At 33.9% G+C, this 27,761-nt stretch overlaps 1 protein-coding gene across 2 annotated transcripts in view; it reads right to left on the bottom strand.

The window, feature by feature from the left end:
- Positions 1 to 27,761, bottom strand: part of CDK19 (cyclin dependent kinase 19) — a gene marked incomplete at both ends in the record, with an annotated part of 134,769 nt that overhangs the window by 63,980 nt on the left and 43,028 nt on the right. For both annotated transcript variants that reach the window (XM_084228857.1, XM_084228858.1), the window contains one exon: positions 20,414 to 20,489. In XM_084228857.1, coding sequence (XP_084084983.1) covers positions 20,414 to 20,489 — 76 coding nt within the window. The remainder of the gene's footprint in view (positions 1 to 20,413; positions 20,490 to 27,761) is intronic.

The raw sequence follows: 27,761 nt of genomic DNA, 5'->3' as shown, positions 1-27,761 counted from the left end.
AATCAAACAGGTTTCTTGACCATATCTCAGAGCCCTCAAAAAGTTAAGGTACACTATGGACCCCCAAAAGGGAGTAAGCAGTCTTCCTAAATATATTTGGCCATGGAATCATACCCTTTCCCAATAAGAGTTTCTATTAATATTTCCAGGTACTATTCTGAGCATAGCTTGAGGGGAAAAAATACTACTTTCAAGGCAACCTATAAGTTCTATTGAATAGAAACATAAATTTTACTAGGCAATCTATATAATAAACATTAAGTAATGTTTGAACTTTGAAAATAACAGGTCTATATGAACTACAGAGCTTAACATCTACAGAAATTTTACTTGTAACAGATTTCACAGGGTCTTTGCCACATTAGCTCTCATTCCTCCTATCCTCTTGTTGCTGTCTTTAGGGTTGCCATTGACCATGGTTTCTTGTGAAGGAAAAGGAAGTAAGGATACTAAAGCATAAAAGTACCTAGGTAAGTGAATAGCATGGTGTGGAATCAGGATAAACAAGGTATTTATCCACCCACTGTGGCTGTAAACAGTGTCATTGGAGGAGGTTAGTAACAGAAAGGGAGTAAAGATTAGTGCAAATCCAGCAGATACAGTTTTGTGTCAGAAAGGCATGCATGATGTCCACAACAATAGGAAGTCAAGCTATCTAGAATAAGATGGCAAAGAAGCACAAAAGATTGAGAAACACTGCTCATGACTGAAAACAGGGCCAGTGAAAAAGCAAATTATTAGGCATGAGGTCGCCTTGTAGTTCCTTTTCTATAGTTCTTACTATCTAGCAAAACTTTTTTAAATGAGGCCCAAAATAGATGCTTATTTGACTTCATAAATATTTTTACCAAACAAGGTTTTGTAATTTTTCTAAGTACAAAATAATAATGCTGAAATAAAGTTTCTTTGAAATTTTTACTTTAGTAATATTTTACTGGGAAAGAATTATTAAAAAAAAGAAAAAAGAACTATTATTATACTGACTACCTTTTCACTGAATCAAAATTCATATAATACAGACTTTATCATATTAAAGTATACAATTCATTGACTTCTAGTACATATGTAATGTGCAACTATCACCTCTAATTCCTAAACATTTTTATGTTCCCAAAAAAGAAACTGCATACACTGTATAGAACAATGACTTCCTATTCCTCCTCCTTATCCCAGCCCCTGGTAGCCATTAATCTGCTCTGTCAATAGATTTGCCTATTCTGAACAATTCATATAAATGAAGTCATATAATCCGTGACTTTTTGTGTCATTCATTTAGTCTTATTTAAGGTTCATCCAAATTACAGCAAGGATCAGTAGGTACTTCATTCTTTTTTTATGGTTGAAAGCTACTAAAAATATTTTTGTACAAGTCTTTTTTTTAAATACCTGTTTTCAGTTCTTCTGTATATATACCTAGAAATGGGAGTTGCTAGGTCAAATGGTAATTCTTTGTTCAACTTTTTGAGGAACCATCAAAATGTTTTCCATTTACACTATTTTACATTCCCACCAGCAAGGTATGAACATTAGAATTCCCTGATCATGGCCAATAATGATTATTTCCCTTTTGTTTTTGTTGTCATTAGATTGAATGTGGTCTTGTACTCTTTGTGGTCTTGATTTTCCCAATAACTAGTGACGTTGAGTGTCTATGCATATATTTATTGGCCATTTGAATATCTTCTTTGGAGAAATGTGTTTTCAAGTCCTCTATTTTTAAGTTACGGTATTTGTTATTTTTGTGAACTAATTTTTTTAAAGATTTATTTATGTATTCATACAAGAACTGGGGTACAGGCCAGAGGTACAGGAGGGTAGGTGTGAGAGGATTCACCAGAGATAGAGTGGGTTACAGAACAGGTGGACTGACTGAAATACACTGCTGAGGGGAGCAATGGGTGAGGCAGGAGAGATATGCTGCGTCATGTGGGTCACCGGGGATCGAATTCATGCTGCAGTGGCTGCAGATAGCTTTATAGTACTGTATCTTAACCCTTTGCGCCATGAGGAAGACCTGTGATTTCATTTTAAATCTGTTAGGCAACTATCTTTTCTTCAATTCATGTCTCTCAGAGTGGTTTTACCAATATTTTGGTAGGATAGTTTCTATTTTCCTTTAATGTTTTATATATGTATCATCCTATTCCAAGTTTCCAACTTACAATGCCTTCTGGGATACTCAGGTTCAGTAGTAACTTAACCACTAATTGAAAGGACAACATTAGGCTAGCAGGTTAGCATGGTCAAAATTATCTTGCTCATTTAAATCCAGTCAGCATTTTCTGAGTACTCCTTTATACAAGGCATTGTGTGGGCTTTGTTTAAATAATGAATTAAAAATCTGATGAATCGTTACTGTTTTTATAATGGTGCTATCATTCATTTTAGTTCTTTGGCAAAAACTTTACTTAAATGAATATCAGATCTGAGTCTGAAGAGCTGTACAGTTTGCTTTTCACAGCATTTTTACATGATGAAGTAACATATGAAATACAATGGAACATCTTTCTTTATGAGAATAATTTAAAAGTATTTTTGGATTGTAAATATTTTTATTTTAGTATCCTAAAACAGCTGGCACTACTCAGTGACATTCTTCATGAACAAAAGCATATTACATTTATTAAGAAAGAATACATTTCTCTATGGGAGGAAGTGTAACAATGCTAATTGTGTTTTAAATCCATGTGGATCATTAGAAGTTATATAAATAATATTTTAACTTTTCATCTGACATGGGGAAGGCAGATTATGAAAAAAAAAGGTAATTAATTTATAGATATAAAACATTCCACATCTAACACATAACTTTTTTAAAAATTTTTTTAAAGATTTATTTATTTATACAAGAACTGGGGTACAGGCCAGATGTGCGGGAGGGTGAGAGGATTCACCAGAGACAGAGCAGTCAACAGAACTCTGATTGATGAATACACTGCTGAGGGGAGCAGCAGGCGAGACAGGTCTGCTGCGATGTGGGACTCTCACTGGCAGGCCAGGATCAAACCCATGCTGCAGAGGCTGTGGACAGCTTCACAGCACTGCGCTCAACCACCTGCGCCACCAGGGAAGGCCCTAACACATAACTCTTAAGAACATTTCATTTAAAAATATAGGTTGCTCAAGAATAAGGAGATCATAAATATGCTAACATGTATTATTTTTATCAGAATATTTACATGACATTATACCATAAAATTAATATGCATTCTTTCTATATAGAAAAAACAAACCAAGTCAGAAAATTCATACCTCATCTATTTACACTGAGTTCAAAATTTTCCAAATAGGACACCTAATGAATGACATGGGAACAGTGCACAGTATATAGGTAATGTTGGTGCTGAGGATTCAGGAATTACATTTTAAGAGCCACTACATTCTATCATGGCAGAGTCTTTCTATAGAAAGATTAAAGAAGTATTAAATAATATTTTTAGAATAGTCAGACATTATCTGGACATGCTTGGTTAGTGAAAGGCTTTGACAGACTCCTCAAGTTAAAAGGAATGGAGCTCAAGTGTTAGCACTACACACACACATATATATATATATATGTATATATATATATATATATATCAAAATAGCACTTTAAATCCTTTGGTGGCATAAAGCAGACAATCAATCAATAAGAACTTAGAGTCTAGACATATTATATACACTTCAACTAACATTTATAATAACATTCTGGGAATCTTCTGAGCTGGAGAAATAAATCTCCTTGTTTCAAAGGTGTCTGATTCCATTAGAAAATAACTCCTATTTTCAAGACTCTTGTTTTTTTATTCCTCCCACAAATGCTAAATCTGAAAAGACAAGGAGGAAGATTCCCAGGTTCCAGGAACAATGAGAAATCAAATCAGGTCAAAAAGAATGAGCTAGTGTGCAGAGCCCAAGGGTGCTTAAGACCTGGGTACAGGCAGTAGGAACTGGGGTTCCAATTTGCCACTCAAAAAAAGCAGATGTAATTGTTTAAGTCTGATGTACTTGGAACGAACCCCCTCCACATAGCCCATCACCTAGGAATATCTACAGTGACTCTTCAGCAAAAAGAAAACTAGAAGAACTCTATCTACTGCCTGAGGAAGCAACAGACAGTTTACTGTATGTTTGGGGGCTTGTTCTGCAGTATGCATAACCTGCAAAGAGGAGACCTTAAAATCAAACACAGGGATTATCTAGAAAGGAAAGACTACCACGCTAATAGCAGACATCACATTAGCAATAATCAAGATCAAAGGGCCATGGAGAAATCGTCAAACTGCTGAGAAAACTAAATTCTAATTCAAAATTCAGCTAAATTTATATCTCAAAATTGAAGGCAAAATAGACATTCTTGGTTAAAGACTGAAAAAAATTGTCACTAACAGGTCCTTGCTGAAAGAACCACTAAACATTTCAATAAAGAGTGTGTGCAAGAAAAAGAATCATAAAAGTAAATCTAAATAAAGCTAGAGTATAAAGAAATCAAAAACAGGAAAAGTTGGGGTGGGAGAGGTTGAATAAAAACAAGGTAGAATGAACTTAATAGAAGTTACGGAAAGGAGAATATTGAGTTTAAATTAAATTTATTTTTTTTAAGATTTATTTATTTATTTATACAAGCACTGGGTATAGTCAGAAGCGCGGGAGGGTGAGAGAATTCACCAGAGCCAGAGCGGGGAGCAGAGCAGGCAGAAGGACCAAAGTACACTGCTGAGGGGAGCAGCGGGCGGCAGGAGAGGTCTGCGCGCCATGTGGGACCCTCCTCCGGTGGCCGGGGAGCAGCCAGGGATCGAACTGGCGCTGCAAGGCTGCGGGCAGCTTCACAGCCCAGCGCTCAACCGCTGCGCCACCAGAGAGGACCGAGTTTAAATTAAATTTAAAAGAAAATTAAAATTCCACAAACAATTACTCAATTAGAAAGGTACTACTATTTCTCTTGAATAGTTAGAACAGCAGGAAATATGATTTTTAACATGCTAATGGTTTTAACAATCTAGCAGATTGTCACAAATGTTCTGAAAACCCTGCTTCACAAAGTTATGTAGCAACAAAGGAATCAGAATTCCCCAGTGCTCTGAGACTTGTTCTTTGGAGAATCAGCAAACTTATCTGCAATAGAAAATAACCTTATATTCCACTCCCAGTTCTCAAGAAAAGCTCTTGACAAGGCAGTGATTCAAGTCCTGACTGGGATATAAAGTATGACTTTCAAGACTTTGCACAAAACTTCTTTCATGATCTTTTGGCAGAGTCTTTGATGCTAATGTAAAAGTAATGATTCATAGAGAATCTTCCTTCACCAAAACAGTAAGAACAGATGTGTTACCAGGTACCCCATCAGTTTTTTGATGGCAAGCCACTTCACTGTTTTATCTCTCAATAGCCTTTCCAGTTTCCAAAATGGGTTCACAAAACAAGAATTCTTTGATGGCATCAGTATGCTCTTAAAAGATAAAAAAAAAAAAGAGAAACTGGCTTCACTATGAAACATCAGAATTTCATTTTGTTATGTGTTTGAAAGAAAATGGCGTAACTGCCAATTCCTTTAAAACCTAGATTTGAGAACACTCCATGGGAAAAAAACATTAACCATTCTAAAAGAATAATGTAATCCGGGGGCCTCCCTTGTGGCGCAGGTGGTTGAGCACAGTGCTGTGAAGCTCTGTGAGTGGGGCTGGCCGGCCTCTGCAGCCTCTGCAGCCTCTGCAGAGTGGGGCTGGCCGGCCGGCAAGAATCCCACATGGTGCAGCAGACCTCTCCTGTCTCGCCTGCTGCTCCCTTCAACAGTGTATTTCGTCAGTCTGCCCATTCTGTTCCCCGCTCTGTCTCTGGTGAATCCTCTCATCCTCCCACGCATCTGGCCTGTACCCTGGTTCTTGCATAAATAAATAAATCTTTAAAAAAATAATAATAATAATGTAATCCGAAAGAGGCCCTCACTGGTCAACACAAACCATCCAGAGAGAGGGTTTTACACAACCTCTCCTCAATACTATCACTTCTTTGTTTACAAGATTTTGAAAGATAAGACTTTTACGTTGGAACAAATCTAAGTTTAGGTAAGGTTCCAGTCTTTTCTGATCTGGACACTTTTTGTCAAAAAGATTCACACTGCCCAATATGTTTTCTGGCAGGGCAAACATAGTTTCTTTAGCCTTGTTGGTTCCAGCTTCCATTAGTAAGAAACTTGCCAGACAAGAAGCAAATTTTATATCTCTGTTGTCTTTAGAGTAAGATCAAGGCCATACAAATTTCGTCCTACTTTCATTTTCTTTTCTCTTTTTTTCTTTCCTTATTGTTTTCATTGTAAAGTTTTCCGATTTAAACTAGACTCAGGCTAAGCAGTTGGCATGGTAAGTTTTCATTGCTTTTTATATAGTATCCACATGCAGCAACAATGAAAATTGAACCATAATCTAACTGGGTACACTAATGATCCATGACAACCTATTCTTGTTTAAAGCAGAGAAAGGAAAAAAATTAACTAAACAATTTTGACTATAAGGGGGAAAAAGGTTTTAAAAAAGACAATTTTCAAAAAACAGTAAAAACTTTTAAAAGGTTTTTTTTTTAAAGATTTATTTATTTATGCATACAAGAACTGGGGTACAGGCCAGAGGTGTGGGGGGTGAGAGGATTCACCAGAGACAGAGCGGGGAACAGAATAGTCAGATTGACTGAAATACACCGTTGAAGGGAGCAGCGGGCGAGTCAGGAGAGGTCTGATGCTCCATGTGGGTAGCTCGCTGGTAGGGATTGAACTCGTGCTGCAGCAGCTGCAGACAGCTCATAGGTTGTATCTTAACCCCTTGCGCCACCAGGGAGGCCCTTAAAAGGTTTTTAAAAACATTTTCGGCATGCAGTTCACAGAATCCTCCTAAAGTCTTAAACTGCACTCAAAACTTTATACAGGTAACGAATTCCTGATCTTTTATCTCTGAAGTCATTCTAATGGATAGATTTGAAGCAAAAAATACTGGTAAATATTCAACTTACTACTGTGGCAGAATGTATATTTCCAAAGATGGTCATGACAGTATCTCCATTATCACATGCTCTTCTAGAACTTGCCATCTCCCCAGCAAGAGGTGACATCTATGTAGATGTGGATATGACTCACCAACAGACATCAGTGGCAGTAACAATGCATAGCTTCAAATAAACAAAAATCAATGTAGCTTTCTACCTGTTCACTTTAACACTTATACTTGGTCCAACCGATCTGAGGACACCATGTTGTACAGAAGCAAGGGCACATGTAGACACTCTAGTCACAGTCTTAGAATCTTCAAGTTATCCCAGTTCAGGTACCAGACATTTTAAGGAACAAGCCTTCAATTTATCAAATAACTACACAAATTATTAAGCTCCCAGAAGTTGATCCCAATCTTCAAGCTTCCCAACTGAAACCTCAGTCATCACAGAGCTGAGAAAATTATCCCCTCTGGAGTTAACACACAGATGCTATATGTATAATAAAAATGCATGTATATATACCATGTGTAATATCACACACTTTTGGAATAGGTGTTAATCACTAATACTAACTGGAATAACTATCTCGCAGGGGGGAGTGTTAATTCCATTTCTAAAATCACATGGTTTTTGATCTAAACAAAGTTAGTCTCCCTAATTGCAAAGACTGACAAAAGTTCAATGGGATAAAATTGGCTATATATATATATATGGACTCTCCGCAAAAGTCTACCAAATATTTAAATAAACTTATACAAACCACTCCCAATTTTCACAAATGACATTAAAAGGCATTTTTTATTTTAACTCTCAATTAAGTCTCCAGAAATTATATGAGCAAAATCTTAGGGTAGCTAAATTCTTCATACAAATTATGATTCCCCCCCCACCCCGCCGCTGAAGAGTAAGAGAATATTCTTTCTATTACTTACAAAGAATGGTTAACAAAATCCCATGACACCACTATGACTTTTATATTGTAGCACATAATTTACAGTAATCAGGTATTGCATAAGCTAAGAAATTAGAAAACGTACAACCCTAAAAAAAAATTTAAAGGAAACAGTAAAAAAAAAAAAAAAAACTATTACAAATGCAACAAGGTACATAAATCTTATTAAATTGCAATCACTGACTCAAGGTAGTAAAAATTAGTTCTGCAATAATCTCTCTAGCACTATTATATGGAAGTATCCCTTCATCTATTCCAGTATATGGAAAGAATAAAAAAAGAAATACATATTGAAAAGGCAAGTACAGAGGAAACAAATAAGGGATGGGGGGGAGGTTATAATAAATATCAAAGCCAACAGGCAACTACAAATCAGAGACATTCTGCTGGGGAGGAGGAGGGAGAAGGATCAAAACAGGGGTGGGATAAGAAGAGCACAAGGGACTATGGTGGTGGGACACAAGTAAATTGGTGGTGGGAATTTCATGGTACTATACCTGAGAGGAGAAAGCATACATTGTACAAGAATGATGTAATTTTTAAAAATTAAAAAAAAAAGCAAGAACATAATGTGGAGAGGGGTGAAAAAGCATCACTGGCACCAAAGTTGGGGCTGCCTGTAACCACTTCTTCCCCAAATCTTAGTGTATGGTTCTTATTTTAGCTGGAACTATTTTGGAGCAAAAAAGTGACATAATCATGTGTACAGTTTAAGAAGATTAATCCAGTGGCTCTGTTTAGGATAGGTTTGCAGAGAGGCAAGAAGAACAGAACACTAGTGCTAAAGTTTAGGCACAAATAGATAATAAGGATTTAGATGAAGACAGTAAAGGTAAAAATGGAAAAGCTTAAGCTGAAAAACATTTTGAAAGAAAAATTAACATGATTGGGTTATCAAGAGAGATTAATGTTGAACTACTACAGAAAATACCTCCAAGATTAATTTTTAGTTTCTGTTCCTAAATTAAATAGAACTAAAACCAGAGTACAGCAGAGGTAGGATTAATAAGCAGACAGCTTGAAAATGAAATATACAAAGGCACCCAGAATTCTAAATTATACAGAAATGGGAAGGGTATTCCCACTGGAAAAGATCCAGTGTAGCCTTTCAAAATGACACTGTGAATATACTGATGAATAAAGCTAAGTAAGCAAAATACAAAAGCATTCAAAATAGTAATGCCTCCCGCTAATACTCACTATGTAAGGACCACTGGGACAGAAATATGGTTGCCTTTTTTTCACTATCATATCTCCAATATCTAAAATATATGAATGAACCAGCAACTAAAGTACATTAAATATAACCTCCATAAACAATAAAATATGGTAGCTTCAAATGATTTCTTCAAAACTCTCAACAAAAGAATGGAAAGTGAATGGCAGCCAAACTAGAACACCTGGAATTAGTTCATGTTTTTAGGATGTTGAAATGCCCAAAAGTTTCAGTTAATAGAAATTAGAGCAACTTTAGAAGGAAAAACTGAAATAAATAGAATAGCAAATTGTGAGGTTAATAATTTTCATGATAGTCTTTCTTAAACTCTTGAAAAAATTAATTAAATGCCAAGTTAAAGCTGAGTATTTCTAAACTGAATAGTCAATAGTAAAATGGATAATACCATTTATATAATTTAAATGTGAAGATTTTAATATTTAATATTGATTTAATTAAGCATACTTAATTATAAATTAAATATGAATAAATTATGAGATGGATTGTAAAATTATAGATTAAATATGGCTAAATCATACATCAAATTAATTAAATAATATAAATTAGATATAATTATTAAATATTTAAACACATTGATTTTACAAATTTGATAGGTAAAAAAATATTCAGAGAAACAGATTCTAAACAAAATCCATTCTATTGCCTTAGAGATTGGAAAATCACTACAAGGGTATTACAGCATTGCTCTAATGGACTCATAAGCAGCTATAAACTTCTGGGTACAGGTAATAAGAACTTAGAAATTATTTAGGTGAAATTTGGTGGTATTTAAGTTTTTTATTTAAGCTATGCAATTAGGAAGGGAAATGTTGATGTCATAAAAAGATAAACTTTTACATTAGCAAGAAACTCACTGGGAAGTTCAATTTACATTGATGTGTAAAACCCTTTGTTATAGTCTGCTTAAAATCTTTTTACAAAATAAACAGTTATGTTCTTTTGGCTTGACTTTATAAATAAACTCTTTCAGGAAGCATTTCACTTTTTCAACCCAACTTGTAAAAGATACAGTGTTTGCTGTAAGAAACTGGTAGGGTGTTGCTGTGGGAACACTATTTTAATATCATTTTTAAACAGCAGCAGCTTTAAAGAACAATAAGGTAAAGAAAAACTAAGGAAAAAATAAGGAGGGAAAGATAATCCCAGTATTTCACAATTATAATCACATTGCAACAGAGTTTCATATACTTTCTTTTCTTTACTTGGAAGGGGAAGTATTAGAAGTGACTTTAGGAGATAATAGAGACTATCAACAAAAGCAAAGTAATATCAGATGTTTTGAGTAAGAATAAACAGATGAACTCAGATCCTTCTCCTACGAGAGGCAGAGAGGAAAGGACTCCAATGTGAAGTAAAACTACTATCAAATCACCCCCATTCATAATCCTCACAATTCCTCAGACTCAAAATATAAATACTCTTTTAACTCAAACCTGGAGAAAAAGGTGGGAGGGTTCCGTATCTAATTGCAGTTACCTATGTGGAATATTTCACTCTTAAATATTACCTTAATTGGATGATTTAGAAAATTGTTTTAAAACTTGTGCTGTGTTTATCTTATCTGTGTTAATAAAGAAGGAAATTTTGTTTACAACATATACACCATAACTGGGGGGGGGGGGGGAGTGCTAAACACTTCCAGCATGAACCTTGACTATAGACATTAAGGCTGTTCAGATCCCAGGGTCAAAGACTTAGGAGAAAAAAGTCCACAGATTGTAGATTCTTTGGTTATAGAGCAAAGAATATTTACTTCCAGTTTCTGAAGAGTAAAAAATATATGGAAAAGTTAGAAATAATACTTTGCATTTGCACAATTTCATGAAATCTTTAGGTACTCTTGCATAAATTAAATTGGATGCCATTTTTCCCCTAAGATATCTGAACAGTATTAATAACCATATTATGTATCAACAATATACTGAAATGAAATAATATTAAATTTTCAATAAGTCAGAAAAGAGAGGGGAGGCAGTGGAGAAGGGCTTTGGCCCCTCTCCATACCTCAACCCTCTCTTTCAATAGCTGGCTCTTATTTGTCCTTCAAATTTATGCCAACAGGAAATTACCAAAGAGCACTCCCAGACCCCAAGCATGGAAGAGTTGCTCCTCCAGCATTCTGTGTATTTACATAGAGTTGACACTGATATTTTCTTATCTGTCTCCTTCAAAACTATTAACTTCTCGAGGGAAATGGGAAAACTGTGTTCACAATATCCTTAGCACTTAACACAATGCCTGGATTATAATATTCAAATATTTAATGGAAAATCAACTTATTTTAATAGTTAATATTCATATTGACAGTCTTTTATGCCACTATTTATTAAGTCATAGGTAGTTATAGGAAGAGAATGAGAGTAGATACAAAATTTTAGATAATGAAATGAAAACAAACAGTCCACAAAGTTTAATTTTATGTTTCAAATAAAGAAAACTTTATCACAACAAACACTTTTAATTGTTATCAATTTTGTTAAAATAGCAAGTACTCTGCTGGATTTTTTAATAATTTATTAAGAGTCCACTTTGTTCCAGCACTGTACTAGACAGATTTTAAGGATTCAAGAGTGACTATATCAGGCACAATCCCTGATCTAAATTTTATGAAGACCAAGTGACTCAATACTAAAAGTGCCTTTTTTTTAAAAAATGTTAATATATGAACAAATAAAGCCCCACAACACTAGAATTCTGAGTTTCATAAAGCCCGCTGGATCATTCATTTTTGTTTTAGAACAAAAACATTTCAAATTATTAATTAACAACTTAGTTGAGTAGCCGTTTAGATAATTAAGGGCTCCCTTTTTCTTCTGGGAATATTCTGAGGATAAACTTACATACCAAGCATAACTGAACCGATAGGAAGACAGCCCCAGATAAGAAGAAGAAAAACAGATAAAATAAGTACAAATAGTCGTTGTGGAATCATAAGCAGCTACAGTCACAAAACAGACCTAACTTCGGTTGAATGGTAGACAAAAAGGCAGAAAAAACGTAAGCCACAAGAAATGAGAAGAAAAACAAAAATTGTATAAATAGGAGAAAAAGAAAGAAAAAAATCAAATGGAACAAAAATATCTGCATATTAATAAGTTTCACAATTATGATTTGAATTCAAGGTAAGAATCTGGGGGCCAATACCAATTTCTTTTTAGAATTGCCATGAATTATAAATCTCACAAGTAAATAAAATCACGTATACCACAATACAGATTTAGCACAATATAAAAAACAATGGTAACACAATGCTACCCAAAACAACATACTGAACATCAACTTAAAATCAGGCTTCAAAATCAGGTATGCATCAAGGACCTGGTAAGCTTTTAGCTATTGTAATTAAAATGCCCAAGTCCTATATATTTAAATGTTATTTCATTTAAAATTACTACTTTTTTTTTGTAAAAGTAAGGGGCTTTAATGATTTTTATTTATGCACTTTTTAATAAAGTTTTTGTTTAACTCTTCAACCTATTTTTCTGTTGGTTTTTTTTTTAAATACCCAATTTTAAAAATTCTTTCTGGGAGGGATACATTAACATGAATACCATGCCAGCAACATCCAAAGACCAAAACCACAAATAAACTTTAGTCTTAGTAATCAATTGTTTTAATATAAATGTGGCACAACAAACTTATCAGAAAGGCAGACATTCAGGAAGAAAAAAAAGGTTCGTTTTTAAATTAAAACTAACTCATGGTGAAAAAAAAAGATGACCAAAAGCCTGTACCAAAACCTCAGTTGCTTACTATTTTCCAAGTTAGATTTTGAAATTTTTTTTCTGTCAAGAATACCTAACATTATTTTGGGCAAATTTTAATCCTTTAACAATCATTTTGTTTAATTATTTAACAATTTACTTTCAACTATTTGAATACTATATTATCTAATAGCATCACTAAAAATCTAAAAACTGAAATTTCCAATTAATTCGAACATTCTTTTAAGAAAACTTAGTCCATTCAAACATTGAAATGATTGAGCGACTGAGTGTGCTAAGAAAGTAAAAACCAACATATATGTTACATCAGTTTATCTCTTTCCCATTATAATAACATAGACTCATTGGTTTTTAAAAAAAAATCTTCACCCTCTCAAAATGTAGTCTATTAACTCTAGTTTGTATCTGTTTAAGTTCTACTTCATCTTGACTTTGCACTTTCTGATTGTGTGTTTCTTAAGTCAAAGATCTATATTAAAAATGTGGACATCTTAAGTCAACAGAAAAAGAGATAGAAGGTCAAAGTAACAGAATAATATGTGAAGTTATATCATTACAGTAACACACTGGTACTTGAAATAACTAAACTCCCTCTACCCAATTATGCTACATTCTCTACCATAAAGTGTCACTGTGTCAGAACTATGAGCTTTGCTTGTTTATGACCCCTATCACTTCAAATTACCCTATTCACTAGCTTTGTCCACTGACACAAAATACTGACTGATCAAGCACCCATACTCCTCATTTATTTCTTTAAACCCTGCCTGAAACCCTGCTAGCTGTGTCTCAGGGTGCCTAGCCTGCACAGCTCCCTCATAATCCCTCATCTTTTTCTCCCAGGCAAAGAACTAGCTCCTAAGCCTCAGTGCTTAGATAATACAACTTCTATTCTTACCCCTAGTTGCCATCAAACCCCCTCACCTCTGACACTATGGCTAATCTACACCAAACTCGTTACCCCAATTTCTAATACCTAAGACCCCTCCTGGCCTTTGATCTGGATCTGAAAAGCCTACTCCCACAAGGCAAGATATGTTCTGGAGTGGTAAGATTTTAATTCTGCATGTGTTTCTCCATAGACACAATGTTTTAAATAGTCCTAACATATTTTAATACTAGAGCACCATAACTCAGTTACCTAGAAGTTAAATTTGTTTTGATGGGGTAGACTAGTAACCTGGGCATCATTTTCCTCAATCTGTCCTGAGGGAAAAGGCATTTTGCATTTCAAAGGACTGAATTAAGAAGACTTTCCAACTTTCTGCAAATACTACTGTGTAGTCTCTCAGCAAGCAATATTACATGTTACAAAGAGTAATGCTTAATATCTGTATACTGACTGAGATATTTGAAGGGGAACACAAATATACCTGCTACTGTGGTATATTTTAAAGGTAATTCAGCATTTAAAGACAACAAAGTAATTTAATTTTTTTAGAGAATATTTATCAGCCCCCTCTGTTTATTACTACTGGGTGACTCTAAGGACACCAGGAACTTACTTTTCTATCACACTAACCAATTCAACATCAGATAAAGGAGAAAAGCTGACCTTCACTGAGGACTGATGAGGAGCCCAAAGACTTATATACTTTAATTTATCCTTACTGTAATTCTGGGAGATTAGGTACTATTCATCCCATTTTAAACATGAAGAAATTAAGGTTCACAGAAGCCAGCTATATTGACAGCCAGTTTACAGGATTAATAATTTTCATTAGGAAAAAAAATTGCAGATTGAGAAAGATGTTACTTACAAATCAAAATAAGTAGCCTAAAGAATGAAGTGGAGGGCCTCTCTGATGGCGCAAGGGGTTAGGCACCGCACTATGAAGCAATCCACAGCCTCTGCAGCACCAGTTCCATCCCTGCCTGGCCAGGGAGAAACCCACATGGCGCAGCAGACCTCTCCGGATTCGCCGCTGCTCCCCTCAGCAGTGTATTTCAGTCTGCCTATTCTGTTCCCCACTCTGTCTCTGGCGAACTCTCTCACCCCCTGCATCTCTGGCCTGTACCCCAGCTCTTGTATGTATAAATAAATAAATCTTTAATAAATAAAGAATGAAGTGGAAAGAAAAGTAAAAATTAGCCATAGTTTAACCCAAGAGCTTAGTTTATTAGTGTGCACCACTAAAATATGTGCAAGGGTAGGAGTCGCAGCTCTCACAAACTTCTCCCTCCGAAAAACGTATATGATACTTGAACATATTTAGGAAGAAAGTGCTTTGTCAAAACATTTCATTTAGCTGACATTCTGTTATAGGGTAGAGCTAAGAATGACCTGGAATATTAACCTGTAATTTAGCAAGTAAAAGGCTCAGGAATTTTGAGAATCTAGACAACTTATGAACTGCTGCATTACCTGTTGGCAATGCCACCCCTACAAGTAAATCAAGATAGAACCTTATTCCCTTCAAAACAGCTTTATCACAATAAGTTATCTAAAACAGGGGTCCCGGTACTACTGGCAACTTGCCCAAGATATGCAGGAATAATGGTAAAGTCCAGATATTACCCCAAGTCTGTCTGACTTGAAAGTTCATATTCTCTCCCACTTTACAATCTGAAACCAAAAGCATATTTTTTAGATTAATAGTTTATTTTCCCACTTCAGTCTCTAAATATGGAATCACCAAATTTGTGTTTTATAACTTAGCATCTTCTACAATACACTTTAAAATTAAATGTATAGATACTTTTTAAAAAATTGATCACAGTGAAAACAATTCCAACTAAAAAATTATATTTTCTTTGATTGGAATTTAAACAGGAAAAGGTTATCATCAATAACAACAACAATTTACTGTGCATTTATTTTCAGCCTCTGACAAAGGTTTTTGCATATCATTATCAGATTTATTTTCAGTTCTTTACTCTGCATTCATTATATCACTAGCATAATTTTACTTTAATATTATTCAAGGGGAAAAAAACACTAAAAATAGGGAGCTAGTAGCCAATCAAATCTAATTTAATTAGAGCAGGAATATGCAATTGATCATTTTTACATTTTGGGGAGAGTTGAAATAACTCCACTAATTCACTTAGTAGGAAGGGATAAATGACACAGCAGAAAGTCAACTCTTCAATCATAACCCACCAATTCTTCACTTAGAGAAAGGAGTTGCAGCAACTACAGGTGTCTAAAAGCACTACTTCCAACCACTAATCTATTCATATATAGGGGAAGGAAAAAGAGACATGGGATTTGGGGGTGGGGGGACAGGACTCATTTATACCTATGACTTGTGTAAACATACCAATCCATCTTCCCTCAGCACAGTATACACATATAGAAATACATACATACCTAAGAAACTAGACACCAAACCATATTCTCTCTTTTCATACTGTTCTACAAAACTTTAGTCTCCTTTACACGAAATCCTAAGAACCTGTATGGCTCACTTCTTTTCTACTACTGGCAACAATACTTAAATCGGCTTCTGAGAATATAAAGATTTATCACGTAAGTCTTCTCACAGGAAACACACAGTCACAAATAATAATTTTTAAGAGAGTGATGGCCAAACATATATAGTAAGGCAGATTCCACCAAGGGAATCTATGTCTAGGCTGACTCCTTGTACCTTTTCAACTCTTAAAAAGAAATGAAAAGCATTACATATGGATGGTCCCAATGCACTAACCCTGTATCCATTTTCCAGATGCAATCAAAAGTAAATCCCAAGCCCCACCCCCAACTCATACAAAATTTCATCTCATTATGAGTCTCCAAGAACAGAGTCATGAGAACTATCACTATTCAACACAAGAAAACAAATACATTTATTTAATAAGGAAAAATCTATGCTGAGACTTCAATTCCAAAAACTTTTTTGTTTCTAAGGAGAACACAAGGATCACACAAAAGAGCAAATATACTCATTTTGCTCAAAGGCAATTTTATACATAATTAATTTAGTTCCAGCCTCCTAAAATCATGCCAAATATTTTATAAAAACAATTATTACAGCAGATCATTGTAAAAGTCCACTGGGAAAAAGATTTTCTACCTTTAATGGTTTTCACAAAAATCCTAATGTTATACTTTGACTTTGTGCCTTACTTATAGAGGAGAAAATGACTAATATCACCTATTTCCACATATCTATACTTACAAAGTTGGACCTATATTAAAGGAAAAATTTGCACTCAGTGCAACACAAAAACAATTGAGATGATGTAATTAAATAATCATAATGAGAATAAACCAATACTTTGCACCTTAGTCACGAAATTTAACAAAATAGTTTTTAAGTTGATAAAAATTAATATATTATTGAGAATTGTATTCTTTTTTCATTTTTTATTTATTTTTTATTTTATAACTTTTTTACATCATTTTTCATTTTTGCACAATGTATGCATTTTCATCTTGGTTATAATCCCCATACAATTCCCACCACCCTTGTTTTTTTTTAAATTCTTTTTTTTTTATTTTTTTATTTTATATATTTTTATTATTATTGAGAATTGATGCCATGTTCATAGTCATTTTAAAGTTCTTTTCAAGGAACCTGAAGCAAACATACATACTATCAATTCCATTTCATAAATTTAAAAAAGCAAAGCTTATTCTTGCCAACAGGAAAATTCCAAGCATACCACTGAAGTTTACATAGCAGCCCGCTACACCACCCATAGTGGCAAAAAGGGGGGGGAAATAGTGGCAAGTCTTTCAACTGCCACTGTTTCCTGCTAGCTCCGAACTATGCAGAAAAACTGCAAGTGAGTCCTTTACAGTTGATCCCACGTCTCCCTGTAGTAGCATCAATGCTAGGATGCTGGTGGACACATAAAATTCTGGACAGAACTAAGCAGAGGCAAATGAGGAAGTGGCTTCTTGCACTGCTGAGCCAAACTAAAGGAAGATGGCTGTCTGATAAGAAATCAGGTGTTCTCTATTTCTGTTCCTTACTCAATCTATGCCCATCACCCTGCTTCTCACTAATTTTCCTTTCAGACTATCTTTACTTTCCTTTGGAGCATTTCAGTTTTTTGAAAGGTACTCAGGAGTTACATCTTATAATCTTTTAATATCTCACAGAGCCTGGCATGGTTAATAAATGTTCATCAACTGATTTTGATAGTTTAGATTTACTTTGTATGACTCCAGATCAAATTATATTTTATAAAAAATAATAGAATCTCTACTCTTGAGATGAAAATTCTCGGCAGTTTTGCAAAAACAAATTTAGAGGACTAGATAAAAATATTAATAATTATTATTTCTAAGTATCACAATAACAGCTGCTTTTAGCATCCCTTTTCCACATTAAGAATTTTATAGTAAACACATCTTCATTTCATAATCAAGAAATAAATCAACAAAATCAGAATTAATGTTATTTACTACATTTCCAACCTAACAGCCTTATGATTACACAGGCCACAGACCATAAAGTAGTAAGCTTTATATTATAATTTCCCTGTAATCTCAAACTAAAAGTACTAACATTCACATGTTCTTTGTATGTTCATAACCCAGAATGACTGCTTGTTATCGTATAGTGTAATCTGTATAACACTGTATAAAGGTACAGGGCTATAATTCATCTTTCATAAATAAAGTGAAATTAAAATGTGACGTGACATTATATTTTTAATGAAAATTGAGGGGATAACACATTTTAGTTGCTGAACTTCACCCCATTCTGTACAAATCCTTTGAAATTCATTCCACAGCTATAAATTCTTCGACTACTTATTTTTTAATTATGTGGCTATCAAAGCTATGAAGCCACCAAAAAAAAAAAAAAAAAGAAAGTCTAAGGATGATAGGACTTACTATAAAGCTACAGCAAACAAAACAGGGTGGTAGTAGCAAAAGAACTGAACTGGAAGGCCAGAAAAGGACCTACTTAAATACAGTCATCTGATCTTTAACAAAGAGACAAAGACAATACAATGGAGCAAAGACAATCTGTTCAACAAATGGTGCTGGAACAACTGAACAACCCTAGCAAAGAAATGAATTTTGACTGACCTTATCACATTCAAAACAATTAACTAAAAATAGATTGCCTATCTAAATGGAAAACACAAAATTATAAAATTCCTAGAAGATAATATTGAAGAAAATCTAGATGACAGTGAGCTTGGATATGATTTTTTTTGATAGGACACCCAAGACACAATCCATAAAAAAAAGAATTGTAAGATCAAGTTCATTAAATTAAACACTTCTCCTCTTTAAAAGACACTGTCAAGAGAATAAAAAAAATAAGCTACAAACTGGGAGAAAACATCTGCAAAACACGTATGTATGAAAGAATGATACCCAAAATACACAAAGAATTCTTAACACTCGACAATAAAAAACAAAAAACCTGATTTTAAAATGGGTCAAAGGTTGTAACAGATATGTCACTAAAGAGATAAATGACAAATAAATATATTCAGAAGATGTTCCATATCATATGACATCAGAAAAATGCAAATTAAAGTAACAATGAAATATCACCACACACCTATGAGAATGGCTAAAATCCAAACCACTGACAGCCAGAAAACTAGCAATGATGTAGAACAAATAGGAACTCTCATTCACTGAACTATGGACAATATGTATAACTACCAAAACAAAGACAGAAATTGCTGATGGGTATGGACAATATAAATATTTAATAATTTAGAGGTATAAATCCTTACTATGTATCATAAGAAATTCCAGTAAGAAACCTTAATTCAAGAACTAAAATAAGGTAATATAATAAAAAGACTTTTAAGTCATAATGATGGTTTTGGGACTGTTTTCTGATCTGTAAAGAGGGGATATTAAAAGTATTTATTATGCAAGATTAGTACAAAAATTAAATACTTGAAAGCACTAGTAAGTCTGGTTCCTAATAAATATTCAGTAAAAGTTAGTATTTTTATAAGTAGTCATTTTTCAAATGAATAAGTAAGTCACATAAACAAAAAAGAATGATCTTTCTTTAGCAAACTATGCTGTCATTATGATGGTCATATTTTTCTAGCAGCTAGTAATATCTAGCATTAAAGCATATTTCAGAAAAAATATTTAATATACATAATACGTAATACCATTATTATACTTTTCTCTATTAAAAATACATAAGTCCTAAACTTACATGAATATACATTAATTTATTGCTTTAAAATATTAACTACAGGGAGGGAGGCGCACAGGAGACTGTGGTGATGGGGAAGGAAATTCTATGGGGACTCAATCTGAGGGGGTGGAGGGGAGCAAATATTGTCTAAAAAAATGTAAAAAAGGATAAATGTTAAAATAAAAAAAATAAAATATTAACTATATCTCATAATTTAATTAAATCATTATTCAGCTCAGGAGCCCCAAGAATATAAATCCTAAAAATCATTAAGAGAATGGTCAAAGATGACTTTTAAGTAAGTAAAAAGTTTATGAAGCTTTTCTCATATAAAATTCTCTAATTAACATATTTGAAATAACCATTCAGTATACATTAATGAAGCTATTTTATATTAGTATCAATCATCAACCAATATTAGTAACAAAATAAAATAACTGTATTTGTATCCACTTACTGCAATCTCTCTACAAGCGGACATGGATATTCCTGTGCCTTCAATTTGCTTCAATGCATATTCCTTTTCATCTTTTCTGCATATGAACAAAAAAAATTATTTTTTCACACATAACTTTCAGACACAAAATTAGAAATACAAAAAACAATGAAAATGTGTCTCTCAGTGATATGTAAACATTCTCACTATGCATGCATTGCTTATTATTTCTGATATTTCAGCTACAGAAATATGAAATACCAAAAGAAATTTATATCACAATGAAAACACCACACACAGCCAAAACACAAAGTTTTAAATTGAAAAAGGATACTAAACACACTAGTTTCAAAGAATAAAAAAGCATAAATATAAAATCAAGATAATTCTACTCATGTCTTAATTATTCAGGATCTACAAAAGCACTCTGTTATAAATGTTAAATACAAAAATAAATGTTATATACATATATGTGTGTATATATATATATATATATTCCTATATTTGTTTCAGGTAATTTCATAGTAAAAGTACTTCTTTAGCAAGGAGCTAAAGAAGAATGGTGACGCACTGGGATACTAGTTCAAAACCAGGATAAAGGACATTCAAAAGTCCCAAGACCTCAACCAAAAACCATGGAAAGACTCCAAAACTCTAGTCACATATATCATTCTCAGTAACTCTAGGAAAAAACTCAGTAAATATTCCAAATTGAAGCAGGATTAGAAATTCTGGGAAACCTCAGTGGTTATCAGGATGCCTAACCAAGAAAAAACAACAGTCCAGTAATGTGATATTGTCCATAAAAACAGTAATAGTACCACAAGAGAGACCTGTGCAAACATTATTCTCAGTTTCCCCACTGTGTGTTAGCAGATAAGGCAGTTTTAGAGGTTAATCAAAATAAGCATCATTTTACATGCCTTTTGAAGAATTTCACAATCATCTATGTTTTGGACAAATAATTGAATTACAGTTACTTTCTCCTACAATCAATTTGAAAGTTCTGTTTTCAATACATGGCATACAGGAAATAAGCAACATTTTGATAAGCAGAAAGTGTGTGTACAATATATGCCAACAAAATGGACTTATGCAACTATTAAAATGATAATCGGGAAGGTCATTAGAAACATATAAAATATTTACAATCCACTGAGAAAATCTACATATGATGCCACATAAAAGTATACATACATCTTGATATGTTGAAGGTGATATAAAAAATGAAAGTTGTGTTAAATGTAGGAAAATGTTACTACCTTTAGTGTTACTTTTAAATTAAAATTAGAGAGAAAAAGAAAAAAGCCAAAATAATTAGACAGTGAAAACAGTCACCCACTGCAACAATCTTTAGTATTTTGAAAGTGGTATCTTAGAAATGTCTTAAAAAGTAAAGTCAGAAACGGAAAGCTTACATGATCATGTGATACTTTATCACCATCCTCTTTCCTCCAAACATAAAACTAAACTTTTTTCAGACCACCCAGGACCTACTAAGAAGTACAAGCAGCATGTGACTGAATGTGATTAAAGCCAAATGTACCCTCTACCCTAAATGTATGTGTGGGCATGTATGTGAAAGCACTTGTACCAGAGATGCTTTAACTCGACATTTATAATGTAAATTTTACACATCTAATAATTAAATCAACTACCTGGTATCTACTACTAAATATTTAAATTTAATAAATTCATAAAATTATATGAGCTTTCCCACGAAATTCTCACATGAAAACTTAATTTTTTAAAACAGAAATATTTCAATTTTCAGTTCCCCTAAATGAAGTTCTCCAGAAGCTCATGTAATTACATAGTTTTATTTTTAATACTGTAAAGAATATTACACAATCTGGATAGGTTATTGTTGCTATGGAAACTATAAGATTTTTTTTGCAGTAAGTCAAAAAGTGCAAAATTAACACATCACATTAATGGCTTTTGAATTTCACATCCAGGCTGTCAAAGGAATTTGAAAGCTTGAGCAGAATAGACTTAAGCATGGGCCTCTTATTCTGAAGTATATGGATAGGATCTAGGAACAAACCCATAATTATCTCACTTATTAAGTTTAAATATAACTTCCATCTGCTAAATTAATAAAATAATCAAAGATCTGAAAATCTAAGATTTATTTGCAGCTTTTAGAATGAGAATGAAAGGAAGTGCATATCATTACCATTTTTCTTTTGTATATTAACTGTTTGCTGATAAGTGATGATATGACACCTCTGAGTTTCACCATATGAAGAAATGGCAGAATTCCAGAGGGCATATGGGACTCACTTTCACCACTATACTACATCAATGTCAATCTTTGGTCAGATGCCAATACCTTAGTTAAGAAACTTAAAGGTTCATCCTTTCCCTATTTCAATCACTAGCACACAGGGCAGGAAAGCTTTATTGCAGTCATCCTCAGTGTCACTTTCCAGGAGTCCCTCCATATAGTAATGCCAACTCATACACCACAGCTTTTATGTCTCAAGCACACATAATATTAAGTATCTAAAGACATAGTTTGTTCTTTTACCTGACAAAGTTGAAAAGCAGGTGAACCCGACCTATCCTGCTATAATAGCCTGGCTTTTAGAGGTAGTTTAGTTCTTCTTAAAACTTTTATTTTTCAATTATTACTAATTATTTACTATATTAACATCACACTATATTATTATTGACTATATTTTATTATTTACTGTATATTTATTATAATTTAGTGTTAGAGTTTATTATTTAATATAATAAAGACAAAGCAAAACCAAAGCCTCAGGAAAACTCCTTTCTAAATTTTAGTGCATATTATATACTATGAATAGAGCAACTGCATACTTAAGATAATCAAAGGACTCCTTCACAAATGAATTCTACCAAACATTCAGAAATGAACTATTGCCTATCCTACACAAACTCTTTCAAAAAACTGAGGAAGAAGGAATACTACCAAATACACTTTATGAAGTCAACATTACATTAATACCAAATCCAAAAAAGACAACACACAAAATGAAAACTATAGGCCAATCTCCCTAATAAACACTGATAGAAAAATCTTCAATAAAATCCTTGCCAGGGGCCTCCCTGGTGGTGCAGGTGGTTGAGCACAGCACTGTGAAGTTGTCTGCAGCCTCTGCAGTGCAGGTTTGATCCCCACCGAGCACAGAGCAACCCACATGGTGGGGCAGACCTCTCCTGTCTCGCCGCTGCTCCCCTCAGCAGTGTATTTCAGTCAGTCTGCCTGTTCTGTTCCCCACTCTGTCTCTGGTGAATCCTCCCACACGTCTGGCCTGTACCCCGGTTCTTGTATAAATAAATAAATCTTTTAAAAAAATTGCTTAAAATAAATAAATAAAATCCTTGCCAACAGAATCCAACAATGCATCAAAAGGATAATACACCATGACCAAGTGAGATTTATTCCAAGGGCACAAGGATGGTTCAACATCCAAAAATCAATTAATGTAATCCAACACATCAACAAAAAGAAAAATAAAAACCATATGATCCTATCAATAAATGCTGAGAAAGCATTTGACAAAGTTCAGCATCTGTTTATGATGAAGGCCCTCGCAATTTTTGGTACAGAAGGAACACACCTTAACATCATAAAAGCCATATCTGGCAAACCCACAACCAATATTATTCTCAATGGTAAAAAGCTGAAAGCCTTTCCTGTAAGATCAGGAACAAGACAAGGATGTCCACTCTTGCCACTGCTTTTCAATATAAAATTGGAAGTCCTAGCCAGAGCACTAAGACAAGAAAAAGACATACAAGGAATTCAAATAGGGAAAGAGGTAAAACGATCACTATCTGCAAACAATATGATAATATACACAGAGAACCCTAAAAACTCCACAGAAAAACTAATTAAAATAATAAGCCAGTTTAGCAAAATAGCAGGATACAAAATCAACACACAAAAATCAGTAGCCTTCCTACATGTGAACAATCAATCTGAAAAAGAAATTAAGGAAACCATCCCATTTACAACTAAAACAAAAAAATTCAAATACCTGGGAATAAACTTAACCAAGGTGGAAAGTCATCCCCTGCTCATGGATTGGGAAGAATTAACATTATTAAAATGGCCATCCTACCAAAAGCAATTTACAGATTCAACACAATCCCAGTAAAAATCTCAATGATATTCTTCAAAGAAATAGAATATTGATGAAATTCATATGGAGCCACAAAATCCTTGAATAGCCAATGCTCTCATGAATAAAAAGAAGGAGAATGGAGCTATCATACTCCCAGATGGAGTATGAACATAAAAAGGAGGAGAATGGAGCTATCATACTCCCAGACTTCAAACTAGACTACAATGCCATAATAATTAAAACATTATGGTACTGGGGAAAAAAAGGACACACATACCACTGGACTCAAATAGAAAGCCCAGAAATAAAGCCACACATATATGGACCAAAGGAGCAAAGAATATGCAATAAAACAAGGACAGTCTGTTCAATAAATGGTGCTGGGAAATCTGGTCCACCACATGCAAAAGAATGAAACTAGACTACTAACTCACATCATGCAAAAAAATTAATTCAAAATGGATAAAAGAATTAAACTTAAGACCTAAAACCATAAAACATACAGAAGAAAATATAAGTAAAACACTATATGACATCATCTTAGTAACATCTTAAAGACTCATCCCCCAAAGCAAAGAAAGTGAAGAAAAAGATAAACAGCTGGGCTTACATCAAACTGAAAAAGAAAAGCTTCTGCACAGCAAAAGAGACATTAGCTAAAACAAAGAGACACTCTACTGACTGGGAGAAAATTTTTGTGACTGATAACAAAGATCTACAAAGAACTCACATGACTCAACAAGACAAAGCAAACAATCCAGGCAAAAAATGGGCATTAAGAGCTAAAAAGACATTTCTCCAAAGAGGAAGCACAAATGGCCAATAGGTATATAAAAAAAAGTTCAACATCCCTTATAATCAGGGAAATGCAAATCAAAACCAAAATGAGATACCACATTACACCAGTGAGAATAGCACATATTAAAAAAACTAGTAACAACAAATATTGGCGAGGATATGGAGAAAAAGGAACTCTCCTACACTGCTGGTGGGAGTGCAAACTGATCCAACCACTATGGAAAGCTGTGTAGAGGTTCTTACTAAAATGGAGCTACCATATAACCCAGCAATCCCACTTGTGGGAATCTACCCAAAGGACACAAAAACATTAATTCAAAAGGATACCTGCAACCCTATGTTTATTGCAGCACTATTTATAATAGGTAAGACATGGAAACAATGCAAATACCCAAAAACAGATGACTAGATCAAGAAGATGTGCTGTATATACTATTCAGCAATCAAAAAAGATAAATTCATGCTATTCACAGCAATATGAATGGAGCTAGGAGGGATTATGCTCAGTGAAATAAGTCAGAAGGAAAAAAGAAAAATATCAATGGATTCACTTATAGGAGGCATAAAGGGGAACCAAATAAGGGATGGGGAAAAAAATAATAATAACAAAACAAAATTAACAGGCAACTATAAATCAGACATTCTGGAGTGGAGGTGGGGAGGAGAGGGATCAAAACGGGAGAGAAGAGCACAAGGGACTATGGTAACGGTACACAGGTGAATTGGTGGTGGAAATTCTATGGGGACTACACCTGTGAGGAGAAAACAAACATTGTACAAAAGTGAACAATGATGTAAAATATATATAAATAAATTATAATAAATAATCAAAGGAGTTTACCCTATAAATCCAGGAGATTTTAAATATATACATTAATAGTATAAAATGGATATAGGTGACAGAGAATTTTTTAAATTTAAGGACATTTCTCCTATATGTCTTTAATGTGTATCAAAACCATGCAAGGCTTCATTCTCAGCAGCCACAAAGAAAAAAAACTGCTCAATGGGAACATTACATAACAACAAAAATGATAAATTAATTTGGCAGAGGCTGTGACTGTGTTACATGTTCCATCTGAGACACTATGTTCTGGAAAACTCTTGATGCAAGCAATTCTATAGATAGTAGGAAAAAAGCAGCACATATTTGTACAAATTGTAGAAATCACCACCTTAAGATGAAAGCTTTATTCCTAACAGAAAACAAGGCTCAGTGGTAAAATTTCAAATGTAATTCACAAGAATTTCTTCAGTCTAAAATAGCAAGTCCAGTAGGAACATCTCTTAAATGAAATATTAGAAATAAGTTTAGTGAAAAAGATAATGTTCAATAATGTTCAAACTTGGTGGCCAGCCTCCAGTCACTTTCAGCAAAGTGAAGCACCATTAGCGGTCTATATAAACCAAGAGTTAATGTCTGGCCAATACCCCATTTGTTATCATCATAAGACAGGTCCAAGGTTTTTTGGCTCCTGTCATCATACTACCAGGTATCAAGATCAACCCTGGGTCATCTTTGACACCAAAGACCTACAAGAAGAAATTAATAAGCATCTTTTAAGAAAAGATGAGAGATTAAGTTCAAACAAAGCTGAAGGTAATTTTTTAGTCTTCAAACTAAACCCCTCTTGCTTCTAAAAGAAGGCAAATAGCCTTACTACTGCAAATCAACTAAGAAGTACCAAGTATGTCCCAATATTATACCAAATGCTGAAAATGAACAAAATCATGCTACCCTAGGTGTTATGAGGTTCACAGTCCACCCGAAAAGAGCTTCTGGTAGGGTGCAAAATAAAAACAAACGGCTCTGGTATGACTGACTCCCTCTACCCAAGAGGTATGCATAACCGGCACAAAGAGGATGAGACTAATAATTCTTTCAGTTTTAAGGAAGGCAAATACATGAATGATGCTTTTAACAGAGGAGCTGCCCTGACAGAGAAGGGATGTGAGGGTCAGAGAATTCCAGGCAAAGAGAAAAATAGCAGAGCACCAGGAAACAGCTGGTATTCAGTATAGCTGGAAGCTATGAGCATGATGTCAAAGGCCAAAAGAGGAGGTAAACAAAGTAATGAGAAGGGACCATGTGAATTCTTCACAGAAGTTTCTATTTCATATGTGAACAACATGGAGCAAATGTTTTTTAGAACAGAAAAGGTATATTAACAGATCTTTGCTCAGAAAGATAAGTGTGGTAACTATAGAGAAAAACTGAAGGCAGAACAAACACTAGTGGGTTGCGTCAAAAGTCTAGATAGAAGAAGATAAAGAACAAGATTAGAGAACAGCAAAGGGAAACAAATATGGACTCAAAAGATAGTTCTAAGTCAGAACTGAGAGCATCTATTGCAGTAAACAATTTGATTAGGTGAATAAAATGACTAAGATGATACATGTACATTGTCTAATTGTGTGAATGATAACACCAATAATGATAAATGTTATGACATAAATGGAGAACAGGAAAT

Source organism: Talpa europaea (genome assembly GCF_964194135.1).
Source record: "Talpa europaea genome assembly, chromosome: 2".
NCBI lineage: Eukaryota > Metazoa > Chordata > Mammalia > Eulipotyphla > Talpidae > Talpa > Talpa europaea.
Note: the sequence above shows the minus strand (reverse complement) of the source record. Positions and strands in the feature narration are given on the sequence as shown.